The sequence below is a fragment of the Porites lutea genome, chromosome 11 (genome assembly GCF_958299795.1).
Source record: "Porites lutea chromosome 11, jaPorLute2.1, whole genome shotgun sequence".
NCBI classification, from domain to species: Eukaryota; Metazoa; Cnidaria; class Anthozoa; order Scleractinia; family Poritidae; genus Porites; species Porites lutea.
The window spans coordinates 25,780,220-25,801,341 of NC_133211.1; the positions used below are offsets into that span (position 1 = coordinate 25,780,220).

The 21,122-nt window shown below is 40.2% G+C and overlaps 1 protein-coding gene across 2 annotated transcripts in view; it reads left to right on the forward strand.

Moving 5' to 3' along the window:
* Positions 1-734: 734 nt before the first annotated feature.
* Positions 735-21,122, forward strand: part of LOC140952033 (kinesin-like protein KIF22-B) — a 31,833-nt gene continuing 11,445 nt past the window's right edge. Inside the window, exons 1-11 of one of the 2 annotated variants that reach the window (XM_073401433.1) lie at positions 735-928; positions 2,689-2,816; positions 4,496-4,650; positions 5,596-5,682; positions 5,800-5,858; positions 6,296-6,359; positions 6,783-6,892; positions 15,030-15,105; positions 15,721-15,765; positions 16,922-17,066; positions 21,047-21,099. In XM_073401433.1, the coding sequence (XP_073257534.1) occupies positions 744-928; positions 2,689-2,816; positions 4,496-4,650; positions 5,596-5,682; positions 5,800-5,858; positions 6,296-6,359; positions 6,783-6,892; positions 15,030-15,105; positions 15,721-15,765; positions 16,922-17,066; positions 21,047-21,099 (1,107 nt within the window). In that variant the 5' untranslated portion in view covers positions 735-743. The remainder of the gene's footprint in view (positions 929-2,688; positions 2,817-4,495; positions 4,651-5,595; positions 5,683-5,799; positions 5,859-6,295; positions 6,360-6,782; positions 6,893-15,029; positions 15,106-15,720; positions 15,766-16,921; positions 17,067-21,046; positions 21,100-21,122) is intronic. The other variant, XM_073401434.1, reaches the window with a different exon arrangement.

Below are 21,122 nucleotides of genomic sequence, written 5' to 3' on the forward strand. Positions count from 1 at the left end.
TTGGCTGCAAGGTTTCAAGCCGGTTAGAGAGCAACGTTTTCGGCAGAGAAAAATCACGGTTTGAAGGTTAGAAATTAACAAAAAAAAGATGAAACCACTTTCTGAGAGCCCGCTAGCTATATTTCGTTACAAACTGCTTTCATTTGAGTATTGAGACTCACACATCACTAATAATTCCTATTAAAATTCTTCACATTGACGTCAAAACCAAGTAATCCAAGTTGTCCAAGTTCCACGGAAAATTGAAAAATAAATTTACGGATGAATGTTTGCTTTCGATTGACGTTTTCCTTGAAATCTCAATAAAGAGAGAGAAAACAGAATTTTTTTCAGAACAGCCGTTTTACGGAAATTATTCGACTTTAGATCCTCATACAAACACTGAAATTTCTCACGCGTTTGCCTACTCGTCAACCGTACCGTGGGAAGGTCAAATTACCATAATAATTTAATAAAAAAAAGGTAATTGCTGTATCATTTTGATTTTTAGGCTTTCTTTAGTCCGATTTAAATTCCAGTCGTAAAGTATCATTATTTGTCTGTATTTGAAATATTTCAATTTTTTGACTCCTCTTACCGTCGACAGCATTTTCTTCTGGCCTGCCTGTGTTGCCCAAACCGCGAGGAATTGAGGAGAGTATCTGATTGGCTACTTTGGTTCCAGTCGCATCTTTGGCTCCTGATTTGAAACAAGCGGCCATGATGTCTTTCCAACGTTGAATCCTTTTATCGTTCGATCGGTTATGGCTCCATTTAAGAAAGGAAGCAAGGTCCGGGTTTTGGTTCGTTTGCGACCGGAACGTTCTGAATTCAAGGCAAATGAAAGGGACAATCGCAGTGACATGCCTGATCGATGTGTTCAAGCTGTCGATTCCTCGACACTCGAGCTGTGGAACTGTAGAAATTCTGAAGAATCGATTCGCTACAGGTGGGAAAGAAAAACTTTCTGGCTTTATTTTGTTACCTTGGATGAGCTTATGGCTTGGGATAGCCTGAACCGTAATTGCTCATTTCAGTAAAGGTTTGTTTTCATTACAAGTCGTTCTGATCTGCGATGAATTGAGAGCTGTAAATAGTTCATGCTTAGTGGCGTAGTTGCCTTATAGAACGAGAAATATTCAGGCCATGATATGTTTTTCTTATTCACGCTCTTATCAAAACTGTTGTGCAGTTTGTGTATCAAAACGACCGGTTTTTCCCGCCTCCACCCTCTCCTGTTATCAGTAGGACTGGCCATAGGACGTTCCATTTTTTATCCGCACCCCTCAAAGGATGACGGGTTTTCGAATAGGGGGGTTCGGAATTTTTCTTCAAAGAAGCCGACAAAATTTGGTCCCTTCAATGGTAGATTTCAAGGAAATGAAAGCAAAGTTTTGAAGGTATGAAGCTGTACTGAAATGCTCCTCCAACACACATTGCCAACAGAAGCTAACAGAATTAATGTTCTTTTACATGTATATCAATTTTTTGCTCTTATTTTGAAGCTTATCATCCAAACTGCATTGATGTCTCTGTGAAATAAAATAGCTTCATGGCCAATTAGCATTTGTGACTGTGAAAGGTAAAACTGTCGCTAACGGAAAACTGTTTGTATGGGAAAAAAGCAGGGATAATTAACGAACGGTGTAGAAGGTGTTCAAATGGTTTGACTAACCGTTTGTCTAACAGATTTTGAACGGATTTGCAAACCGTTCTAAAGATGAATAAATTATTTGAACGGATTTACAATCCAATTCAACAGATGAATAAAATTGCCGAACGGATGAATAAGATTTTCAAACAGATGGGAAAACCACTTGAAGGGATTAATAAAATTGTTGAATGGATTTGTTAAAGGTGCTGATAAACTGGCTGCAAAATAATAGTTCTGAACAGAAGGTTTATCCGTTCAAATTATTATAAAAATTCCTGTGATCGAAAAATAAAATAGTGCTTTGATTTCTGTCTAATCGCCAGGCGACATAATAGCTTTTAGTCTAGTTCACTCATGATGAATTTTATTATTCAGCAAAAATCAGCTCGAACAGATTGTTAAAGACGTAAATAATCATTCCGAACGGACCGGAACTGGCGATGTTGATCCGTTATTTCAGTCAATGCTTCTTAATAATATTTTCAGGTCATTTGTAACCTGTTTCAGGCATTCAGATGGTGGAGGGCCAGCAAAAAATTAGTTGGGCACGGGCAAAAAATTGCTGAGGGAACTTTCCTTATTTTTTCCCCTCGTGTTTCTTTTGGCGCTCGCCGCGTATGATTTAACTTGCTCTCCACTATCTGAACGCCTGGAACAGGCTTGGTTGTTTGAGAAATGCTTCTTCTACTCTCATGATGGAGAAAGGATTTTGATCGATCTGTCTCATCTCTGGGCGACTTAACTGCTTTTGGCAAAATACATGTTGAAACTTTTTAATTCTGCTGCTTTCGTCTTTTGATTTAAGCAATAGGTTTGAAACATTTAAAATATGAACTGGTTAAAATCTCAGATTTTTTCAATACATGTAGTAACGGAGGCTCAGATGTTTGTAAAACCTTTTAATCTGATTCTGCTATGAAAAAAACATTACTTGTGTGCGTTCATTCATGGGAAAACAAATAATGCTAAAATCGTTTTAGTCATTACAACAACTATAAATTACGAGGAAAAATTGTTTATTATTATTCATTTGCGATATCTGCATTTTTTTCCAGATTCAATGGTTTTTTTGGTGAAGAAAGCACCCAAGAGACACTGTACCACAACTCAGTCTGTCCTCTCATTCCATATGTGCTACAGGGTCAAAATGCTAGTGTGTTTGCATATGGCCCTACGGGAGCAGGTTGGAGCAAAATGTATTATTGCAACATTTATTTCCATAGCTAATCATAGTAGAATCATATAACTGTATTTCTTCTTTTGCCTAGCCAGTGGTCCTCAGTCAGCGCAGACAAGTGAAAAAGCAAGCGAGCGGTTTAATAGCATATGAGGGAAAAGTGGTGGAGAGACACAAGGGGAGAGCCTGTTAGCATTTTTTAAACACCTCAATCCACCCACTATCGCCTCCCCCCATTTCCTGAAAAACTGTTTCTTGTGTCAAAAATGTCAATTCGTCAAAAGGTGCAGTGAAGGAGGGTTTCACACGTTTAACATGTCTGTACTAGACTCTGTGCGTGTGAAGCCAGATGATGATGTAAATGCTGAAGTAAACTGTCACAATATTGACCAATCATAGCCAGTGTATCTTAGGAGCTGGTATACTGGAATGAGGTATTGAAAACGATGTCTACAGGGTCCACTACTCCGTACCCCCCAGCCCCCATGCAGTTTTTGTGCAACTTTTCCCATGTTTGCTTTCCCCACTGTCTGGGATCCTGGAACAGGCTATCATTACGACAAACCCTTGGGTCATTATACAGGAGTAAGAACATACATATCAGGGCTTTCATTAGAAGCCGGCTACCGCCGGAGCTCCGGCGGCTGCGAGTCATCGAGTCACCGGCTACTTAGCCATGTTTGTCAGCAAATACTTCAAAAATATAACTCTTAAAATGTTTACAGCCTACCCATTTTTCAGTTGAAATAAATCTGATAAAATATAGCGCACTCTTGCCTTGAGAGTTTTGGAATAAAGCATATATCAACACGATTTCTTTACCGCGACGGATCGCAACTGATTGAGGAACGCTCAGCCATTTTCAGCGGTATCATAATGAAATTTAGCCTCGTTCCCAAACAATTACCACGTGGTTGGTTGAACAAAGATGGCGGCCAAGTGTAGCCTCGGACAAAGTGAATTGTTTTCATTCTTTAAAGAAACCACGAACCGGAACAGGTATTTTGAATAAATTTTGACTTTGCAATTTTCAAAACGGTCAACAAAGCTAGAATTAGAACTGTCAGAAACAGTACTGAAATTGTCAAAGTATAAATTACTACTGAACTAGTGGCCAGTGTAATCATCAAAATTATTTAAGGAGGAAGAAGTTTGTCAAGATTTTGATGAAGAAATTAGCTATACTTTCAGTTGAATGACAGCATCTTCTCATAGCTTTACGACCACACTGGCTATATATCATGATGTTTGGTGTAAATTTAAAGGTTGGGGTTGCAGCTTGGGCCTTGGTAAGTCACGTGGCAAGCACTCCTGCCAAACTCAATTACCTTACATGTTCACAAAAGCTCTTGAAAAACACACAGAAATCTTCCAATTAAAGGGTTAATGGTATGCATCATTAACTTTACTTTCTCATGCCAGGAATGCTGGAAATCGCATTTCCGAGCTTCTAAATTTCAAAATTTTCTGGGGGAGCATGCCCCCAGACCCCCCAAGAAAAGGTGGCCTTCGGCCACCTAAACATTCACAGCCGCCTACTATTATATGGGCAGACGCCTACTTCAAATCTTATTGAAAGCCCTGGACATATATAATGATTACATAATATTTCAGCCTGCAATGGAGGGCTTGGCAAACTCCTTATTGCTTTGATTACTTTTGTTGTTTGGATTATTGCAATTTAGGTAAAACACACACGATGGTTGGCACCCCAGATAACCCAGGATTGATTCCAAGATGTGCAGCTGAACTTTTTAAAGTGATAGATTCACAGCATGCAGCAACAACAGACTGGAAATACAAGATTTTGTTTTCCTACCTTGAGATATATCAAGAAAAGGTTATAACATTTTTATTGGCTATTACAGTATACATTAGTGAAAAGAATGCATACACATACTTTTCACCATAGGTGACAAATTATAATAATTATTATTATAATTGTTGGTTTGCAGTTGTTTGTTTTGTCATTCTTAAAAGAAAATATTATTTAATTGTGTGTAAACTACCGGACGTATGTCAAAGAATCAGATGCTGTATGTGGCATCCAGCCTGAAACAAAACCCCTGAATGACCACCTAAGGTGGTCGAGCATAGAGGTTTGACGTCCCTTGCCTAAAACCAAAATGTTATGATGCACTGTAATAACATGACTTTTAAATGCCTGTATAGTAGCTGAATATGACCACTTGCCATAAATGGCCAACAAATTTTTGCCTAGGCTTGATTTCTGCCGCCCTCTCTGTTCTCCCTGAGAAGAGACAGCTGGGAGTGGCCTATTTCCCGTGACGTAAATTCAAAATTTAATTTATGCATTGTTATGAAACATCAGAAATGGGAAGTGTCATCAAATACAGAACACATGTTGTACTTTGCATCGTCATCACTTTGGTGTTTGCCATAAAGATCAGCAGAAAAACGTACCAATGGACTTGAAAGTCGTCTCTTTCTCATTAGCTGTCAACAACCAAAGTTCCGGTTGCTTGAACCTACTATTTGGCAGCTTCTCTTAGTCTGCGTAGCAAGCGTTTCCGCGCGAGTTCATCGAGAAAAGTTGGGACGAGAGCAAAAAAAAGGAATGACGGGGGAGGGGGAGGGGAACGAAGGAAACGCTTGCCCGCAAACCCCACGATTTTGAAAAACTGCGTTCGCACACAAACGCAGCTTCTGATTGGTGCGGTGCTGGTAGTGTTGATTACTTAGCACTTGATTTCCGTGAGCTTTCTTTAAAGTTAGGGAAACGTTTGAAGTTTTTTTCTCCTTTGTATATTTGATGCTCATGTAGATTAATGATCTGTTGGACCCCAAGAAGACTGACTTACCAATAAGACAAGATCGTCACGAAAATATAATAATCCCTAACCTAACAGAGGTAAGAGTTTCAAAGATTTTAACACACTTTTAGTTTAAGTGTACTGTTAATCTGCTTAAATACAGTAAATGTGATACATTTGTAAAATGAAATTTAACTGTTTTATTTCTTTTGAAGAAACTTGTACCCTCACTAAGGGAATATATGGTCTTATTTGAAAAGGCCAGTCAACAAAGGTTGGTTTGTTTCTGTTTTCATAAGTGTTGTACATACATCTCGAGACTAGGGAAGCACAGTAGTAGTAAATGAGGACTAAGATGCGTTGAAAAAGATTATTATATTGATCAGTCTTAGTCCATAGTGCCTGTCATTTGTCTGGATGTCACAGTATAAGGAAAAAAAATAAGAAAGCTATTAAATTAAAAAAATTAAAAATTTTGTATTTCACTGTAAGAAATAACAATAAGAGGACTTAAAACAGGGATACTCTGTTGACCTAATGGCCACTTGACATGTACAGTGTAGGCTGTATGCATACTTCACCTTAAGCTTAAGTTGAGGCAAATCATTGCAATACACAATTTTTACAACATGTAGATGTTTTTAATACTCAGCACTCACATATGGAACTCTGGTTGCCTGTGTATGAACATGTGATAATTGTTGTTTTTAGAAAAACAGCTGCAACCAAGCTGAATCCACACTCAAGTAGAAGCCACTCTATAGTCTTAATGAAGGTATTCTGTCAAGAAATCTATGTAATTATGTTGCTAATTGAGGTTCTCGACATCAGACTACAAATTTATCAGCCTCGTGGGTGTGGTCATTGAAAAAACGTAATTCAGGGTTGTAGTCTATTGATGCTTTGATTTTTCCCAGGCTGTTGTAAATATGAAGCTGTTGGTTTGGAGATCAAGGAAAAATAGCTTGTGAATTTCACAACTTCATTGAAGTTGAAGGTTTTTTCATTTTACACAAAGTTTCGCATCTTTCAAGTCATTTGCTTTTCTTCGGTGGTCTAAGAGCTAGTCAGTGGTTGTTGGAGCTTTACTAAAATATTATTTCAGTCAGTCCTTTATAGGGTGCCTGGTTTTATTTATTTTTTCTTTTTTTTAAAGCGTTTGTCCGGTAATAGCACTAAATTTTGCCTTAAATTTCAGGTAGAAAAGAGCCAGCAAGTAGCTCCATTCACTAAGCTTAGCGGGAAGTTTTACTTGATCGATTTAGCTGGTTCCGAGGATAATAGGAGAACTGGAAACGAGGGATTAAGGTATGCAGCAAAGTTACTGGATCTGAGTACCCTGGTCCCAGAGCTTTTCCTTGGTGTTTTTTTTCGCGTGAGAGAGAGCGAGCCACGAAGCGGTGAAAATGAGGCGCAAGTCTCTTCCCTCGCCGCTCCGTGGCACGCTCGCTCTCTCTCACGCGGAGAAAATTTGCAAGTACTGGGACAAGGGTAGATCTAAGGAACGGTTCTGAGGAATTGGTCACAGTGCATTGCCGCACAAATAGAATCGGAGAATCCCTGGTCTTAATTACTAGTTCACGTAAAAGAAGTACTCATCCTCGAAGACCAAAGGGTAGTTTCTAGTTCCACCGGCCAACTGCCCTTGGTTCTTTGAGGATGACTCACGACGGCTGTGAGTAACTCCCAGGCATTCTTTCGCAAAGCATCCTGGGGTGGACACGTTGAGCCATTGGTTCAATTGCAGGTGAAATTAACACAGATATCTTTGCAAGGAGAAGGGGCGCGCAGTGAACGTCAAAGAAATGTACCAAAAAAGTGATGCGCGTATGGAACTGTTGTCTTGCTCATAAAACCAATTGTCAGGGCTCTTGCAGAGATTTGAATTCTTGACAAAGTCTTGAAATTTGCCCAACAAATTTCCAGATCTGAATAAAGTCTGAAAAGTCTTGAGTTTTTTTTTTCGAAGCTACAGCAAGTGCTTCTTAGGTGGATTTTTTTTTCGTTTTGGTAAAATCTTTTAATTCAATCTCGCCTGTTTGTTTGCAGCACACCATAAAATAAGCTTTGTTTCTGCGTTTTTAAGAGTGCATCCACGAAAGGACCAGGCAGGGGCGGCACAAGCCATCTAACCGATTTCGATGAAACTTGGCCAGTTTGAAGGGGTCCGCCCAAAACTACTTCACTCTAAGTTTAAGGAAATTTGGTCGAAACCGGGGGGAGTTGACCACCCCCCTTGTTTTTTAAAAAAAAAATGACCAAAAAAACACCTAAAAATTGGTCAAAAGTATAAAGCTCTACTTCTAAAAGAATTCCACCAAACCTTTTCATATTTTCAGTGAGTGTTATCCTACCCAAAGACAATTTATTGTAACTGTTTCGTTCTTCTACGACAAGTTCCTAGGACACAAGTCATCTCAGCCAAGACCCCCCCTCTCACCCAATAGTGAAAACTATTGAAATATCCAAAGTTTAGGCCAAAACATCTCCAATGCCGGAGCATGCTTCCAAAAACGGAACATACCGTCTAGACGGTGGGACTTCATACTAACATTATCTGCAAAAAAATCCTTGGGCACTCATTTAATTATTCCACAGGAAGACTGCAAACACGTCGTCCACCACAGGGTACCCGCGTCAATTTTTTCCATTATAACGCGCTACTTCGGTAATTATGGCACAGCAACAGACAAATAATGCCACAAAATGGTTGCACACCATACACTTTGATGAAATAGAACCATTTCTATCTAATAGCTAAAATAAAAAAAAACTTGGCCCACCACAGGATACCCACTTCATTTTTTTTCTTCACCATAGCTCGCTAATTCGGTAATAAAGACATAGTAACAGGTAGAAAATGCAGCAAAATGGTTACACACTATAAAATTTAATGAAATTGAACCATTTCAAAAGCTTTTTTAAACTTGCACGCCACATTGCATCTTGATGCAGAAAACTTTATCAGAAAGACCTTGCTATACTGAAAACAAAATCAACTGCGTGTTTTTGTGACTTGTGCCCTAAAGAACTGTCCTTTGTAAGAACTATCAAAGACAAAAGTCAAAATAGATATAATCAAACAGACAAACACTCTCATAGAAAGTAAAGTTACAGTTCTAGCTCCCCCCTGATTTGAAGCCGTGTTCTGATAAGGGGAGCTTCAGCCTCATATGGGTCTTTCTCCTCATCTTCACTTTCTCCTCCCTCGGGTACCGGTTCTGTTGGCGCTGGCCTCACCTCCTCCCTTCTATGAAGAGTCCCACTCCTGTTTAATGCGGCCATTCTTCTGAAATATCCGGAGATCTGGGTAGATGTCAGCCACTCGTCTTTGGTAAATACCTTCGTTCCCTCAGCGGTTCGCACGGACCTCATTCGTGCTGCTACATCCTCAGCCGCTGCTTTATTCCCGGTGTCCTCTCCTTGAAGGAAGACTTCACGCAAAAATTGGCGCACTTTAGTGGTGAAATGAACAGACTTCTTGGTCTTTTTTAATGCCCAGCCCATGTAAGCTGTTGGCAGCGGGTCTTCCGACTGGCTATAGGAAACTGAGGCGGATGCAGATGTGGGCGGCTGAGCTGCTTCCACGTAGCTACCAGAAATTGACTTGCAGGTCTCTGCCCACTTTTTCTTTATCACGTCGTACGTGGACTCTCTCTCTAACGCGAGAAGGTGTTTCCTGGCATCGAGGTGACGCTGAAGGCTGCTGTGACTTTGGTAAACTTTTATGCAACCCTCTTCTGGGCAGCCAAAGGCCACACGCTCTTCTTCTTCAAGCTGAATTCGTTCTACGGCCATAGGGTCCGTTGGAGGTGCTGTGGGCTGCTTTTCTTGCGTGCTGGAAGATGCACGGAAGACACCAGTCAGTATGTCAGGACTATTGAATGCCTGGAGAACTTGTAAGTTTGTCGGGCCTTGAGGGGTACCGAGACGCGCTAGCGACGCCGCGGAAAAGACCTTTCCGGGTCTGACATTGTAGGCCCGCCAAGCGATCATCTCTCCACTTTCAGTGAACACGAAGTTGTTCAAAGACTGTATGCCACTCAGCGAGTGCTTGGTCATGTTTTGGGACCTTTCGTCAACCTTGCACACCACTGAGTAGCAGCCTTTGACGCCCCCATGCGAGTCAATAGCAGCTTTCATGTCACTTGCTGTCTTGACGTCATTGCCTTCATTAATGTAGCGCCTAATGTGGCTCTTCAAGGCGGCGGCTCGGCGGTCACATATGTCTTTCCCAGCTTGGGCCCCACTGAAGTCATAGCGAGCTATGCGGACACCAATTCGCTGTCCAAGGCTTGGAAGACTGAGAAGAAGAAATGCGCAGTGATAACAGCCTGCGTTGTCAGATCTTAGGAAAGCTTCATTCAGTCTAGGTTTCTTTCGCTTCATGGTGGTTAGTGAATCTTCGATGATGGAGGCAACGCTGAACCAGTTTTGATTGCATTCATCAAATAAGTGGATATATGTACGTGTCTGAAAATCATAATAGTAAAGCATTTTTTACCGTGAATAGCGCGCCAAGGAACCTGGTCACAGTCAAGGGCTAATGGAGTATTAACCTGCCCATTTTGACTTGAAACAGAGATAACACCCGGGAAGGTCTGCTTTTTTCGAGAATGTTTATGGCCTTTTATTTGGATTAAAAATGTACTCCGTCTCATGCGCTTTTGCGCGCGCTTACGTGCGTCGCCAACGTTTTATCTTTATATAAGTTCGGAAAGCAATGAAATGTTGAAATTCACTATTAGGAATTTAAGCTTTCGCGTCTTTTCTCGGCCTGGCATTCTTATCAGTTATCCAATTTTGCAATCGGTTAGCGCAACAAAGACCGCGCTCACGAGAAACTAGTTTATAGTGGTCAGTGAGCGATAAAGACAGACATGACATGACATGATTTCTACCTCAATTGTTCCATCTTCTGCTTTAGTGATGGCCACCGAGAGATGCCAGGACTTCCCCTTCTCGTGTATCTAGGAAATATCTAATTATTCCATCAGTTTGGCATTATTACCGTATAGTCAGCGTGCACAAGTTTTACATTAAAGAATTCCTTTTGGCCGGTATGCTTTGCGCCCGTTGGCTTTGTTTATGAACGCAATATGAATCTGCTCAAACCTCTCTAAGATTAATAACAGGAGTAGAATGAGCTTTGAATAGTAATTGTTACGAGTTATCGATGATTATATTTTATTAAATTTCGCGCTTTATGCTTCAAATGAAGTTCGATAAATAAGAGTGAGCAACATTCGAAACCACGACCGCAAAGCATACTCGAAGACAGGCATTCTTTGAAAGGAGAAAATTTTATGACTCAACCCTATAGAGACTCTCAGTATAACAACCAATTTTAACGAATTATTCCGATTTTATTCAAAGTCTATGCAAATTAGTGTGAGAACCAACATTACGCCCAATACATCAAGCAACAACGACCCCTCTCCCTCCTTTCCTGATTTGTTCTAAAGATCAGTGGATTATGACAACAATTAGAAAGCAAGTGACGCAAACGTCCCGCCCCTTTGAAATCAGTAAACTCATTCACACACTGCCGAAGAAGAACTTACCTCACTAATGAGATCTTCTTGGAATCTTACGTGAAGGACAGGGGTAGCAGACAATTGTTCTGATTCTTCTGTAGCAGGCGGTAGTAACTGTGGTGGCTCTACTATTTCCTCTGCGGACTCCGTAGAACATGAAGGTTCGTGAATCTGAGGCTCTGGGTGAGACGTGGACGCCAGTCCGGGATCTTGTACTTCGGAATCCGCGTCAGTAGAACCTAGAGTTCTTAGATGGTCACCACGGCATTGTCTACAAACCCCTGCGTACAAGAATAAACCTCAAATGAGTTTTGGTAGCATTATGGTTTGTTAGTTTGTGGTAACAGGCTGAATAGAACAAACTGTTTGGAACTTTTCCCAAGCAATAAACGGCTTGCCTGCATTCATTTAGGCATTCTAATATTTCCTAGAGGGAGGGATTTTACCAAGCTAGATTCTAAATAGGTTTGTGCCGCCATTCCTAGTCAAAAGAGGGCCCCTGTTGGAAGTATTAGTGATTAGTGCTGTAGAAAATACTAGGAGTCCGCGCGATGTGGTAGGCCAGCGTAGGCCATCAGTAAATGTATAATTAGCGGCAATTCCAGTGCGGATTTTAAACAAAAATCTGATAATTTTTCAGTGAGGCGCTTATTTTCACGCCCCGTTCTAGAACACTCATTCTTAATTGTCACCGGGCTCTATATTAAAAGGCCTGGCCCTGAGGTTTCGCAAAAAAAAATCTGTATAATCACTGTAGCTTTTGAGAGAACTGCCCTATCCCCCGCCCCCCTGGGGAAAAATGACCGATTAGAAGCAGGAACCTATAACTATGGGCTACCGTTAGAACGTAACTAGCTAAGATACAAAAAGGAAAACAACGGAAGGGCAAATTGACCTGGTAAATTTAAAAATAGATTAAAACTCTTGTAGATCAAAATTCACCACACAATCGCTTATTTGTTTGTTTGTTTGTTATTCCATTTGCGAAATAAATATCATACCCTATAACTCATAATTAATTTCTTGCAAGATTTTCCATCCTTCCCCCCACCCCCGCCAAAAAAAAAGAAAGAAAAAAAAAACTCCTTTCCCACTTGTGTATACATTAATAAAACAATTGACTAAACTTGTGTATTAGCCAATCATTTGCCCCATGTAAGGGAATCCGGATTCCGGAATCCTAGAAAATTTTGCTAGTGGAATCCGGAACCCCACTAATGATTGAAAAAGAACTCAAGTTCCACTGACAAATACTGGAATACAGTGATTGGAATCCTGTCTTGATTCCCTTACATGAGGCTTAATCATCAAGAAACCAAAGTATGTATAAGTACCGTATTTACCTTCAGTGATCACGCTTACCTGAGCCTACGGGAACCAAAACGTCCCACGTTTCCTTTATCTCTTTCGACATTTTCAAGTTCAACCCTCTGGATACTTTACCCTTACGGCAACCATGAAGCGGATGCTGGCATTTTCTTGAAGGACAATACTTTACTCCAAGTAAAACGCGATGCTTTGGGCAAATAACCATATCCTTACCCCCCTCGTCAAACAAACCGACACGAGCAAGAATCAGCTCTCTCTTAGAGGCTACACATGATTGTGTTGTTTGCAATTCTCTCAAGTGCGCCTTTACATCACTGACGCAAGAATTCAAAGGAAAAAACTGTGTACGATCGGGGTATCTAGTTGATACGTCACACTCACTGGTACAGTGCACGGCAAAAGAGCACGAAAACTGCGACATCGTTTTTAACGAGAGACCTTTTCACCTCTACATCCTATACCTCTAACCGATCGGCGCATGTGAGGAACACTTTGAAATATCCATGCGCGTGCACGCTTTTTCCAATCAACGGTCTATTTATAGAAAGCGTGTGTATCTCAACACCGGGCTGTTAGGTCTATTACATATTCTAAGCCCGAATTCAACATTTACGATCGCCAAACCTTTATACATGTAAAAACTCCGTTTTTAAAGAAGAAAACAAAACAACTCAATTCGTTCGCGTCAATTTGTATTTTTAAAGCGAACGTTTGTTCTGTTTGTAGTTATTATGGAAAATCGAATCAAGCTATCAAATTACAAAGATGTATGCGCTTGCCAGGAAGTAATTTCCAGGGATTAGAAAAAAAGAAGCGTTTGGCTGTAAACAGCCAAACGCTTTTCTCCTTTTTTTCTCCTTTTCAGGCGTATTAGGCAACCGACTTGAGTCGCAAGCAAATCAATTTATTTTCAGAAAAGGGAATTCTTTTGGATAACGTTTTCTGTATCAAGATGCAATGTGGCGTGCAAGTTTCAAGCAATTGTACTATTCCTTTACCGGACAAACAAAAGCAAATTTTATTATACAATCATTCTGAAGATCAAATACAGACAATGTAATTTTGATAGTGTTCTGTGACTCAGGTGTTTGACTTAGCGAAGAGTAAATTTCGTCATGAAGTTCACTTATACAATAATAGAGGTCATCATAAGGCCGCCGATTCTTATTTTAATGGCTTAGGACAAACCAAAGCTTTTGAATTGGTTCAATTTCATTAAAGTTTATAGTGTTTAACCATTTTGAGGCATTTTCTGTCTGTTGCTACGTTATCATTACCGAATTAGCGCACTATAATGAAAGAAAAAAAAGAGATTGACGTGGGTACCCTGTGGTGGGCCCTTTTTTTATTTAGGCAATTAGATAGAAATGGTTCTATTTCATTAAAGTGTATGGCGTGTAATCATTTTGTGGCATTGTCTGTCCGTTGCTGTGCGTTAATTACCGAATTAGCGCGTTATAATGAAAACAAAATTGACACTGGTACCCTGTGGTGGATGACGTGTTTGCAGTCTTCCTGTGGAATAATTAAATGAGTGCCCAAGGATTTTTTTGCAGATATTGTTAGTATGAAGTCCCGTCTTCTAGACGGTATGCTCCGTTTGTGGAAGCATGCTCCGGCATTGGAGATATTTTGGCCTAAACTTTGGATATTTCAATAGTTTTCACTATTGGGTGAGAGGGGGGGTCTTGGCTGAGATGACTTGTGTCATAGGAACTTGTCGTAGAAGAACGAAACAGTCACAATAAATTGTCTTTGGGTAGGATAACATTCACTGAAAACATGAAAAGATTTGATGGTATTCTTTTAGCAGTAGAGCTTTAATACTTTTGACCAATTTTTAGGTGTTTTTTGGTCATTTTTTAAAAAAAAAAAACAAGGGGGGTGGTCAACTCCCCCCGGTTTCGACCAAATTTCCTTAAACTTAGAGTGAAGTAGTTTTGGGCGGACCCCTTCAAACTGGCCAAGTTTCATCGAAATCGGTTAGATGGCTTGTGCCGCCCCTGCCTGGTCGTATCGTGGATGCACTCTTAAGGTCTCTACTGATCACCTATTTGATAATCTTGAGTCTGGAAAATAAATTGTTTTGAAAAAAGTCTTGAATTTTGTATCCAAAAATCTGCACCGACCATGAATTGTGTTTTTTTTTTACGTCCTTGTTACCATCGTCGTTATGGTTGCACAAGCTTCCAAAAAGTACTTTACTTGGAAGGAAGATGATGTGAACTGCGGAAACAAAAGTTCTATTTTACCCTTTACAGTAACAATTTATTCTAACAATTATTGTTAGTGTAAATCTACAGTTGAACCTGTGCTATCGGCTGATGGACACCGCTCCTAATGAAAAGCTGTCCGCTCACGCGTAAAAGGTTCCCAATCGAACGCACCCCTTTTGAATTATCAGTTTATGTCGTTACGTTTTCACTGCCGTTGCCGTCGTCCTTGCTTATGTAAGGTTCCTCAAGGCGCCTTCAGTTTCCACTGTCTACTGCATGTCTGTTAATTGCTGTAAAAGATGGCAGTGCTTGTTGTAAAGAGCCAGCAGATCTTACGTACAGAATTGATTATTTCTTTTCCAGGTTAAAAGAAAGTGGAGCGATCAATGGTTCTTTGTTTGCTCTTAGTCAAGTTGTAGATTCTCTTAACCAGGGTCTGGTAAGACTATACTACACCGTATCGCCTCTTGACATTTTCAGCACTGTTAGTAATGTAAAGTGTATCCGCAAGTTAGCTTAAATTCTGCTTGTTTAAAAGAAGGGAAAAATTAATAAGAATACTATTTACTTGTGGCAAATATGTAGTAATAGTAAGTCTCTCCCGCTGCGGGGGTATGACGAAAAGATGAATGACATTTCAGACTGGTAGGAAGCTTCGCTTAAAAAAGGCTGGGGACAGAACCAAAAATATGAAGGCACTATTTTTTCCGCCGCCTTTGTCTTTGCACGATTGTAAAACTAATACCCAAGTGAAATTGGAGCAATGGCTCTGCCATTTTTTTTATTGTTGGGGGAGGGGGGGGGGGGGGGGATGGTGTATCATGGTCCACATGTGTATGTTAAAATGGTGATTGATCCTGTTCAGAATTGCATTTAGAGGAACAGAAGCTCTGCTCGACTGCTTTTGAACTTGTCTTGTCGCTATAAAAGCTGGTGCACTACACCATAAAGATCGGCTGCATAGGATGAGACTGTACGTAAAAGCTATTTTAACTGAAACCGTCCAACAAGTCATCTGATTTCATTCGATCTGTTTCTGATTTCTTTTTATAAGTCAAGGATACCGTATAGGAACAGCAAACTGACTCGCCTTCTTCAGGTACGTAGAAAACTGTATAAGAGGTTTAACTTCTTATATCGTTATGGCAATGCCGAAAACGTACATGTATATCCCTATGTTATAATTGTAGCCTGTCTGGGCGTATGTGAAAGGTGGCTTTCTTTAAAAGCTCATCATCAACAACAACAAACAGCAACAAATTTATTTATTGTACCCAAAGCAGAATATTATAGTTATTTACAAGTTGTTAAATTAATCAATTAACTAAAAGGGGTACTGACTTCCTGAAATAACTAATAAGTTAAAAATGCTAAGAAGCCAGATTCAGTAAGATAATTTAAATAAGTTTATTGTGCGGGGTACAATATGGCAGCATATCAGACTGTATACACACAAACACACAGATATAAGAAGAGCGAAAAAGTAGGAAGGAAGTTACGAAGTACAAGATAATTGCCAAAATTAGTACTTTCAGAGGAGCAAGCTTTTCGTCGAAAGTCGCTAGTAGTTCTTCCGCACTTATATGATTTGCAGACATATTAACGCAGAAATGACAATTAGACAGACTTACACGACCAAACAATAAATAGAATATTGAAAATTAGGTTAGAATGTCGCACGAAGAAAAATCGCGGCCATCTTGTTTCACCACCGCTGAGCATCACATTTAGCCTGCCTCGTAGACGTAATCTAACGGCGGCAAGACGTCTGCGAAGCAGTGCCGCGATCCTTGTTCTGGGACCTCAGCGGACTCAATGAATTAACGGTTTATAATTTCCCTTCAAACTGATCGGCAAATCGACAATGGCTTTTTTAACAGGCTAACCATCGCGCGAAGTCAAATCGCAGTGAATGGCTGCGGCGCTGGCTCGCAGACAGACTTACACCAGACGTTTAGTTTCGTCTGTGGCACAGGCTAAACATATTCAGTGTCAACGAATTTACTAGAAAGAGTTCGAAGCGAAATGAGGACATCGCTTTCACGGATTTCCATCGTTAGAAACAACTCGTAAACGTTCATTCCTCTTCAAGTATTTGCTGTAATGTCTCGTTTCTGGCAGGACGTAACAATGTCTCTTTATCTGAGCTGAGATCTTGATACACTTGTATCATTGAAGCTTATTAGTTATAGGAATCGACAGAGTGTGTGTGTGTCAATAGTAAATTTCATGATTATGGTGTACCTTTTTTCTAGGATTCCTTGGGTGGATCAGCACATGCGTGTGTAATTGCAAACATTGCACCTGAAAGAAGGTTTTACTCAGATACAGTCAACACTTTGAACTTTGCTACTAAGTCCAGAACAATTGTCAATGAGCCTTTTGTGAGGCGAACAGTCGGTAAGTGGTATTTGTATATCTTTTTTCCTATAGCGTAGTACAGATACTTGTGCTCTGTTTCTTCAAAGATAAACATGCTGTGAGCGCTGTCTTAGGGTCGGATACAAGATTAAATGGAAATCTGCAAAAGTAGTGAAAAGTCTTGAGATTTTTCTTTCCAAGCTACTACAAGTGCTTTATTAGTGAGTTATTTTTTTTCGTTTTGGTCAAATCTTATTCAATCTTACACGCACGTTTGCTGCACACCATGTAAAAAGCTTTGTTCCTGCGTCTGTTTTCTTGATAGTCACTTGCACCATAAAGCGGGTCCCGCCAGTACTTTTTCACAGGTTGTCTATTGAGAGTTCGATATTTCCATAATATTTTTACTCCGCAGGAGAGAATTTTCAGGTAAAATTCTGCGAATATTGTAATGGATCGGTCAACCCCAAGAACGCCCATCCCGCACCCTCTATGTCATTTGCCGGACATGAAATAAAAAAATAAATAACTTTATTTACCGAGGGTGACACATTACAGTTAAAAACTGGTAAACTTGTGGCCCTCCCCTAAAATATATAAAACTAATTTACAAATATTAAAAAGGGTAAAAGCAGTAGAAAAAAGGGTAAAAGAAAAAAAAATTGTCAAGTCTCGAGATCCCAGCTTTTGGCATTTGACTTTCTATTGGATGGGCCATATATTTTGTTGAATTCTATATTTTCGGTAGCGTGCGTGGCAGGCGTTAAAAATGGAAGGGTGAGGGAGAATTCGAGCGCGCTAGGAGGAGGAGGAAAAAGGTACGCTCCTTGCTGGCATTCCTTCCCCCGACCTCCATTCCCCCTCCTCTTTTCATTTTAACGTCTGCCATACAGGCTAGATTTTCGATAGACTGCTTGCAGTCCACCTTTTTCTCTTACGATCCCAGCCAGCGCAATTACAAGCAACAATAAGGATTTAGGACTCGGGCTCACGCCCTCATTTATCGCGGCTCTCGTACATGGATTACGAGTGCAGTAACTTTACAGAGAAAAAAACAACAGAGACATCTTGCACTGTACATTTTCGACTGCTTTAATTTAAAAAGCAACTTTGTGCATGGTGTGTAAAGAATAAGTAAGACAACGACTTTCTTTTTCTTTTCCTGAACTTCGATACAGTCTTTTAGAATTCATCCCCAGAAGCCAACATTTGAGCGAATTGAACGAGATGGAATAAGCGCGATAAAGTTTGAAGCAGCGCGGCTTCACTTTTCAAGTGAAGTTTTCGAAGCCATCGCCATCGTTGTTTCTTCAGCTCCATATTTTTGCTGACAAATGATGTCCACCAAATCTGTCGTTTCATTCTGTTTAGTTTCCCCTAATTAGAGTTATTTGTTGTTGTTGTTGTTTTTGTTGTTCTAACGTGTTAGCCGGTAATTCTTTATACACCTTTGGTATCCTTTGCGTATTTATATTGAGTTCGCCACATGTTAAGTGTTACTTTACATCTTCAGTAAGTTCTATGACCATCGCGGTGAAATGTTCAATTCGTTTTCCTTCGATTTCCTGGACACACTTCTTTTCGTCGATGACCTTGATATTCCATCCATTTTCACTTGCAATTTCGGTAAACCTTTCTTCTGAGCCATAAAAGTAAGAGAAGGTGACAATAAGTCGACCAGATTCCTTAAGGTATTCCTTTGCTTTGGAAAGATAGCTTTGAAGGCCGTGGTAACCAGGATCCAGAAGGCTCCTCATTAATGGCTCGACATTAGTCCCTGGGGCCGTGCCATAGCCACCCCACGGATGATTCCAGTATATCATGTCAAACTTCCTTCCAGTGATTTCTTCATGATCGAAGACGTTCGCCTTAACAGCGTGGAAACGGCTTTCCACGCCATGAAGTTTTGCATTTGCTTTAGCGTTTTTCACCGCCTCATCGATGATGTCAGTTGCCCACACGTGGCATTTCTCAGATGACAAAGCCACTGATATACCGATAAAGCCGGCGCCACAGCCTACCTCCAGGAATTCGATGGATTCTTGTCGGGATTTCTCCGCTATTTCTTCGGTTGCCATCCTGTATATTGTCGAATTGACGAAGTGGGCATGACCGTCTTCGGGTGGGTAAAACACTTCGGGATATACCATAAATTCCCTTTGAAGAGTGATGAACTTGTGGTTGTTATTTTTGGCTTGTTTTCTCATTTCATGTTCGATATCTTGGGATTCTTCAAGTTCTTTAGTAGATTCCATGATCTTCTTCCCTTATGATAGTGTACGAAATTAAAGAAAAAAAGGGAGAGCAAAGTTTTGTTATGTCTCCATATATATTTTTTTCCGGCGGCCTTGCGATCAAGTGCACAATCTTTGCATTTTTATCCTGATTTTGCTAATAACGCATCTTCCCATGGTGTGGTATTTGTCATGCATGGCCTGCCGGGGTAAGCCATTTGTCTTTGTCAAATTTCACATTTTGTACTACTTTTTAAAAAAGGCGGAATACGGCACCAAGAGGATGATGCCGTATACTGCTGCTTATAAGTCCCCCCCAACTAATAAGCCCCCCATTTATAGGCCCACATCTACCTGTAAAAAAGAAATAAAAACAATACATCCGAATATGACCCCTCAGGATATAAGCTACCCTCTAAATGTATCATTGTGATAAATTCGATTTATTATGACGTTTTGAAGCTTGACTAAAGCCAGTGTATTTTGATTAGCATAGCTGTAAATAGCCTGTTTCGAAGCGATTTTTCCATGAATTCCACTCGGATACGAGCCTTCCTAAAAGCCCCTACGAAGATGTATAAGTCCAGGCCTTATAAGCAAGAAGGTTTGAAAAATTCATATTCTGTTATTAAAAAAAGAACACCTTTCCTAATATAACTCCAGCCAGTCTAAAGTGTAAGCACGGTCACTGTGTAATGTTTGGGAAAGAAGAGGAACATGGCTTGGTCTGGCTTTATTCCCTGGCTTTAGCGGAGAAGCCCACTCATGGAGGCTGTTCGGAATAACTGCTAAGGTCTAACCTTTGGTTTTCTGCAGTCAGCTCCAGTTCACTCTAATTCCTGTATCTTTAACAAAGTCTTAATCACAGCGATGTTCTATCAACCGACACTCGAGTGATATGTCGACCGATAACGCGGTTGCATGATAAAATCCACGCACTGATTGGTTATCGTTGCCACACCTTAATTTCTATTGACCGGAAAACTATCCGCTCACTGCGAGTTACTGCTTGCGAAGTTTTCTCTGATTGGCTACAGCAGACTCATTTGCATGGAGTGAGGTTACATGTTAGGTAATGCCCTCGCTCCTTGGCCTTCTTGAAAACATTGACCGAGCGAGCAGCGCTACCTCGCATTCTTTTAGAAGGCCGAGGAGCGAGAACCTTGCAATGCAAACGTTTTTACGGCTTCGTCACGCGAAGAACGTCTGCATGGGAGGCTAAGGAACAACATCTTTATTCGTTTTTTGTTTTGGTTTTTGTTCTGTCTTGCTTGGGTTTGTTTTTTTGTTTTGGTTTGCTTTTTTGGTTTGTTTTGTTTTTAAAATGCAATTTTCCATCGTTTTTGGAACTAGTAAGTCTTTATTGTGTCCACTGAAGTAGAACAGTAAGTTGTTATTCGTAAGAATGTCCTCCTGTTCCACCTCAGTGATCTCTTCCTTCATTTATTGAGTCTGTAAAGTATAAATTATTTTCTCTCTAAAATTTTGTTATAAAGATTAAGTCGTCCAGCGAATATAAAATGAGGAGAACACTGTTAAAATTACAAAGTTCGGACTTGTAGATAGCTTTGACATAACCCTTATACATCTAGTATTGAAAATAAAAAACTGCTATTGAACAAAATCGGACACAAGTGCATAAAAAGACCATTAACATACTTGTAAGTAAAAATAGCGCGGTGCGTAAGTGCGGCGCTTTTAGAAGCGCCCAGGGGAAGATCTAAAATGAGACCACAGGGTTTACATTTTACTGTATGATGCTAATGTTTTGTTTCATTTTTTTAGACAAGTCCATGGCGTTTAAAAGACCCGCCTCAGAGTCTATGGCGCAGAGACAGGTAATCTCGTTTTAAAAAATGTT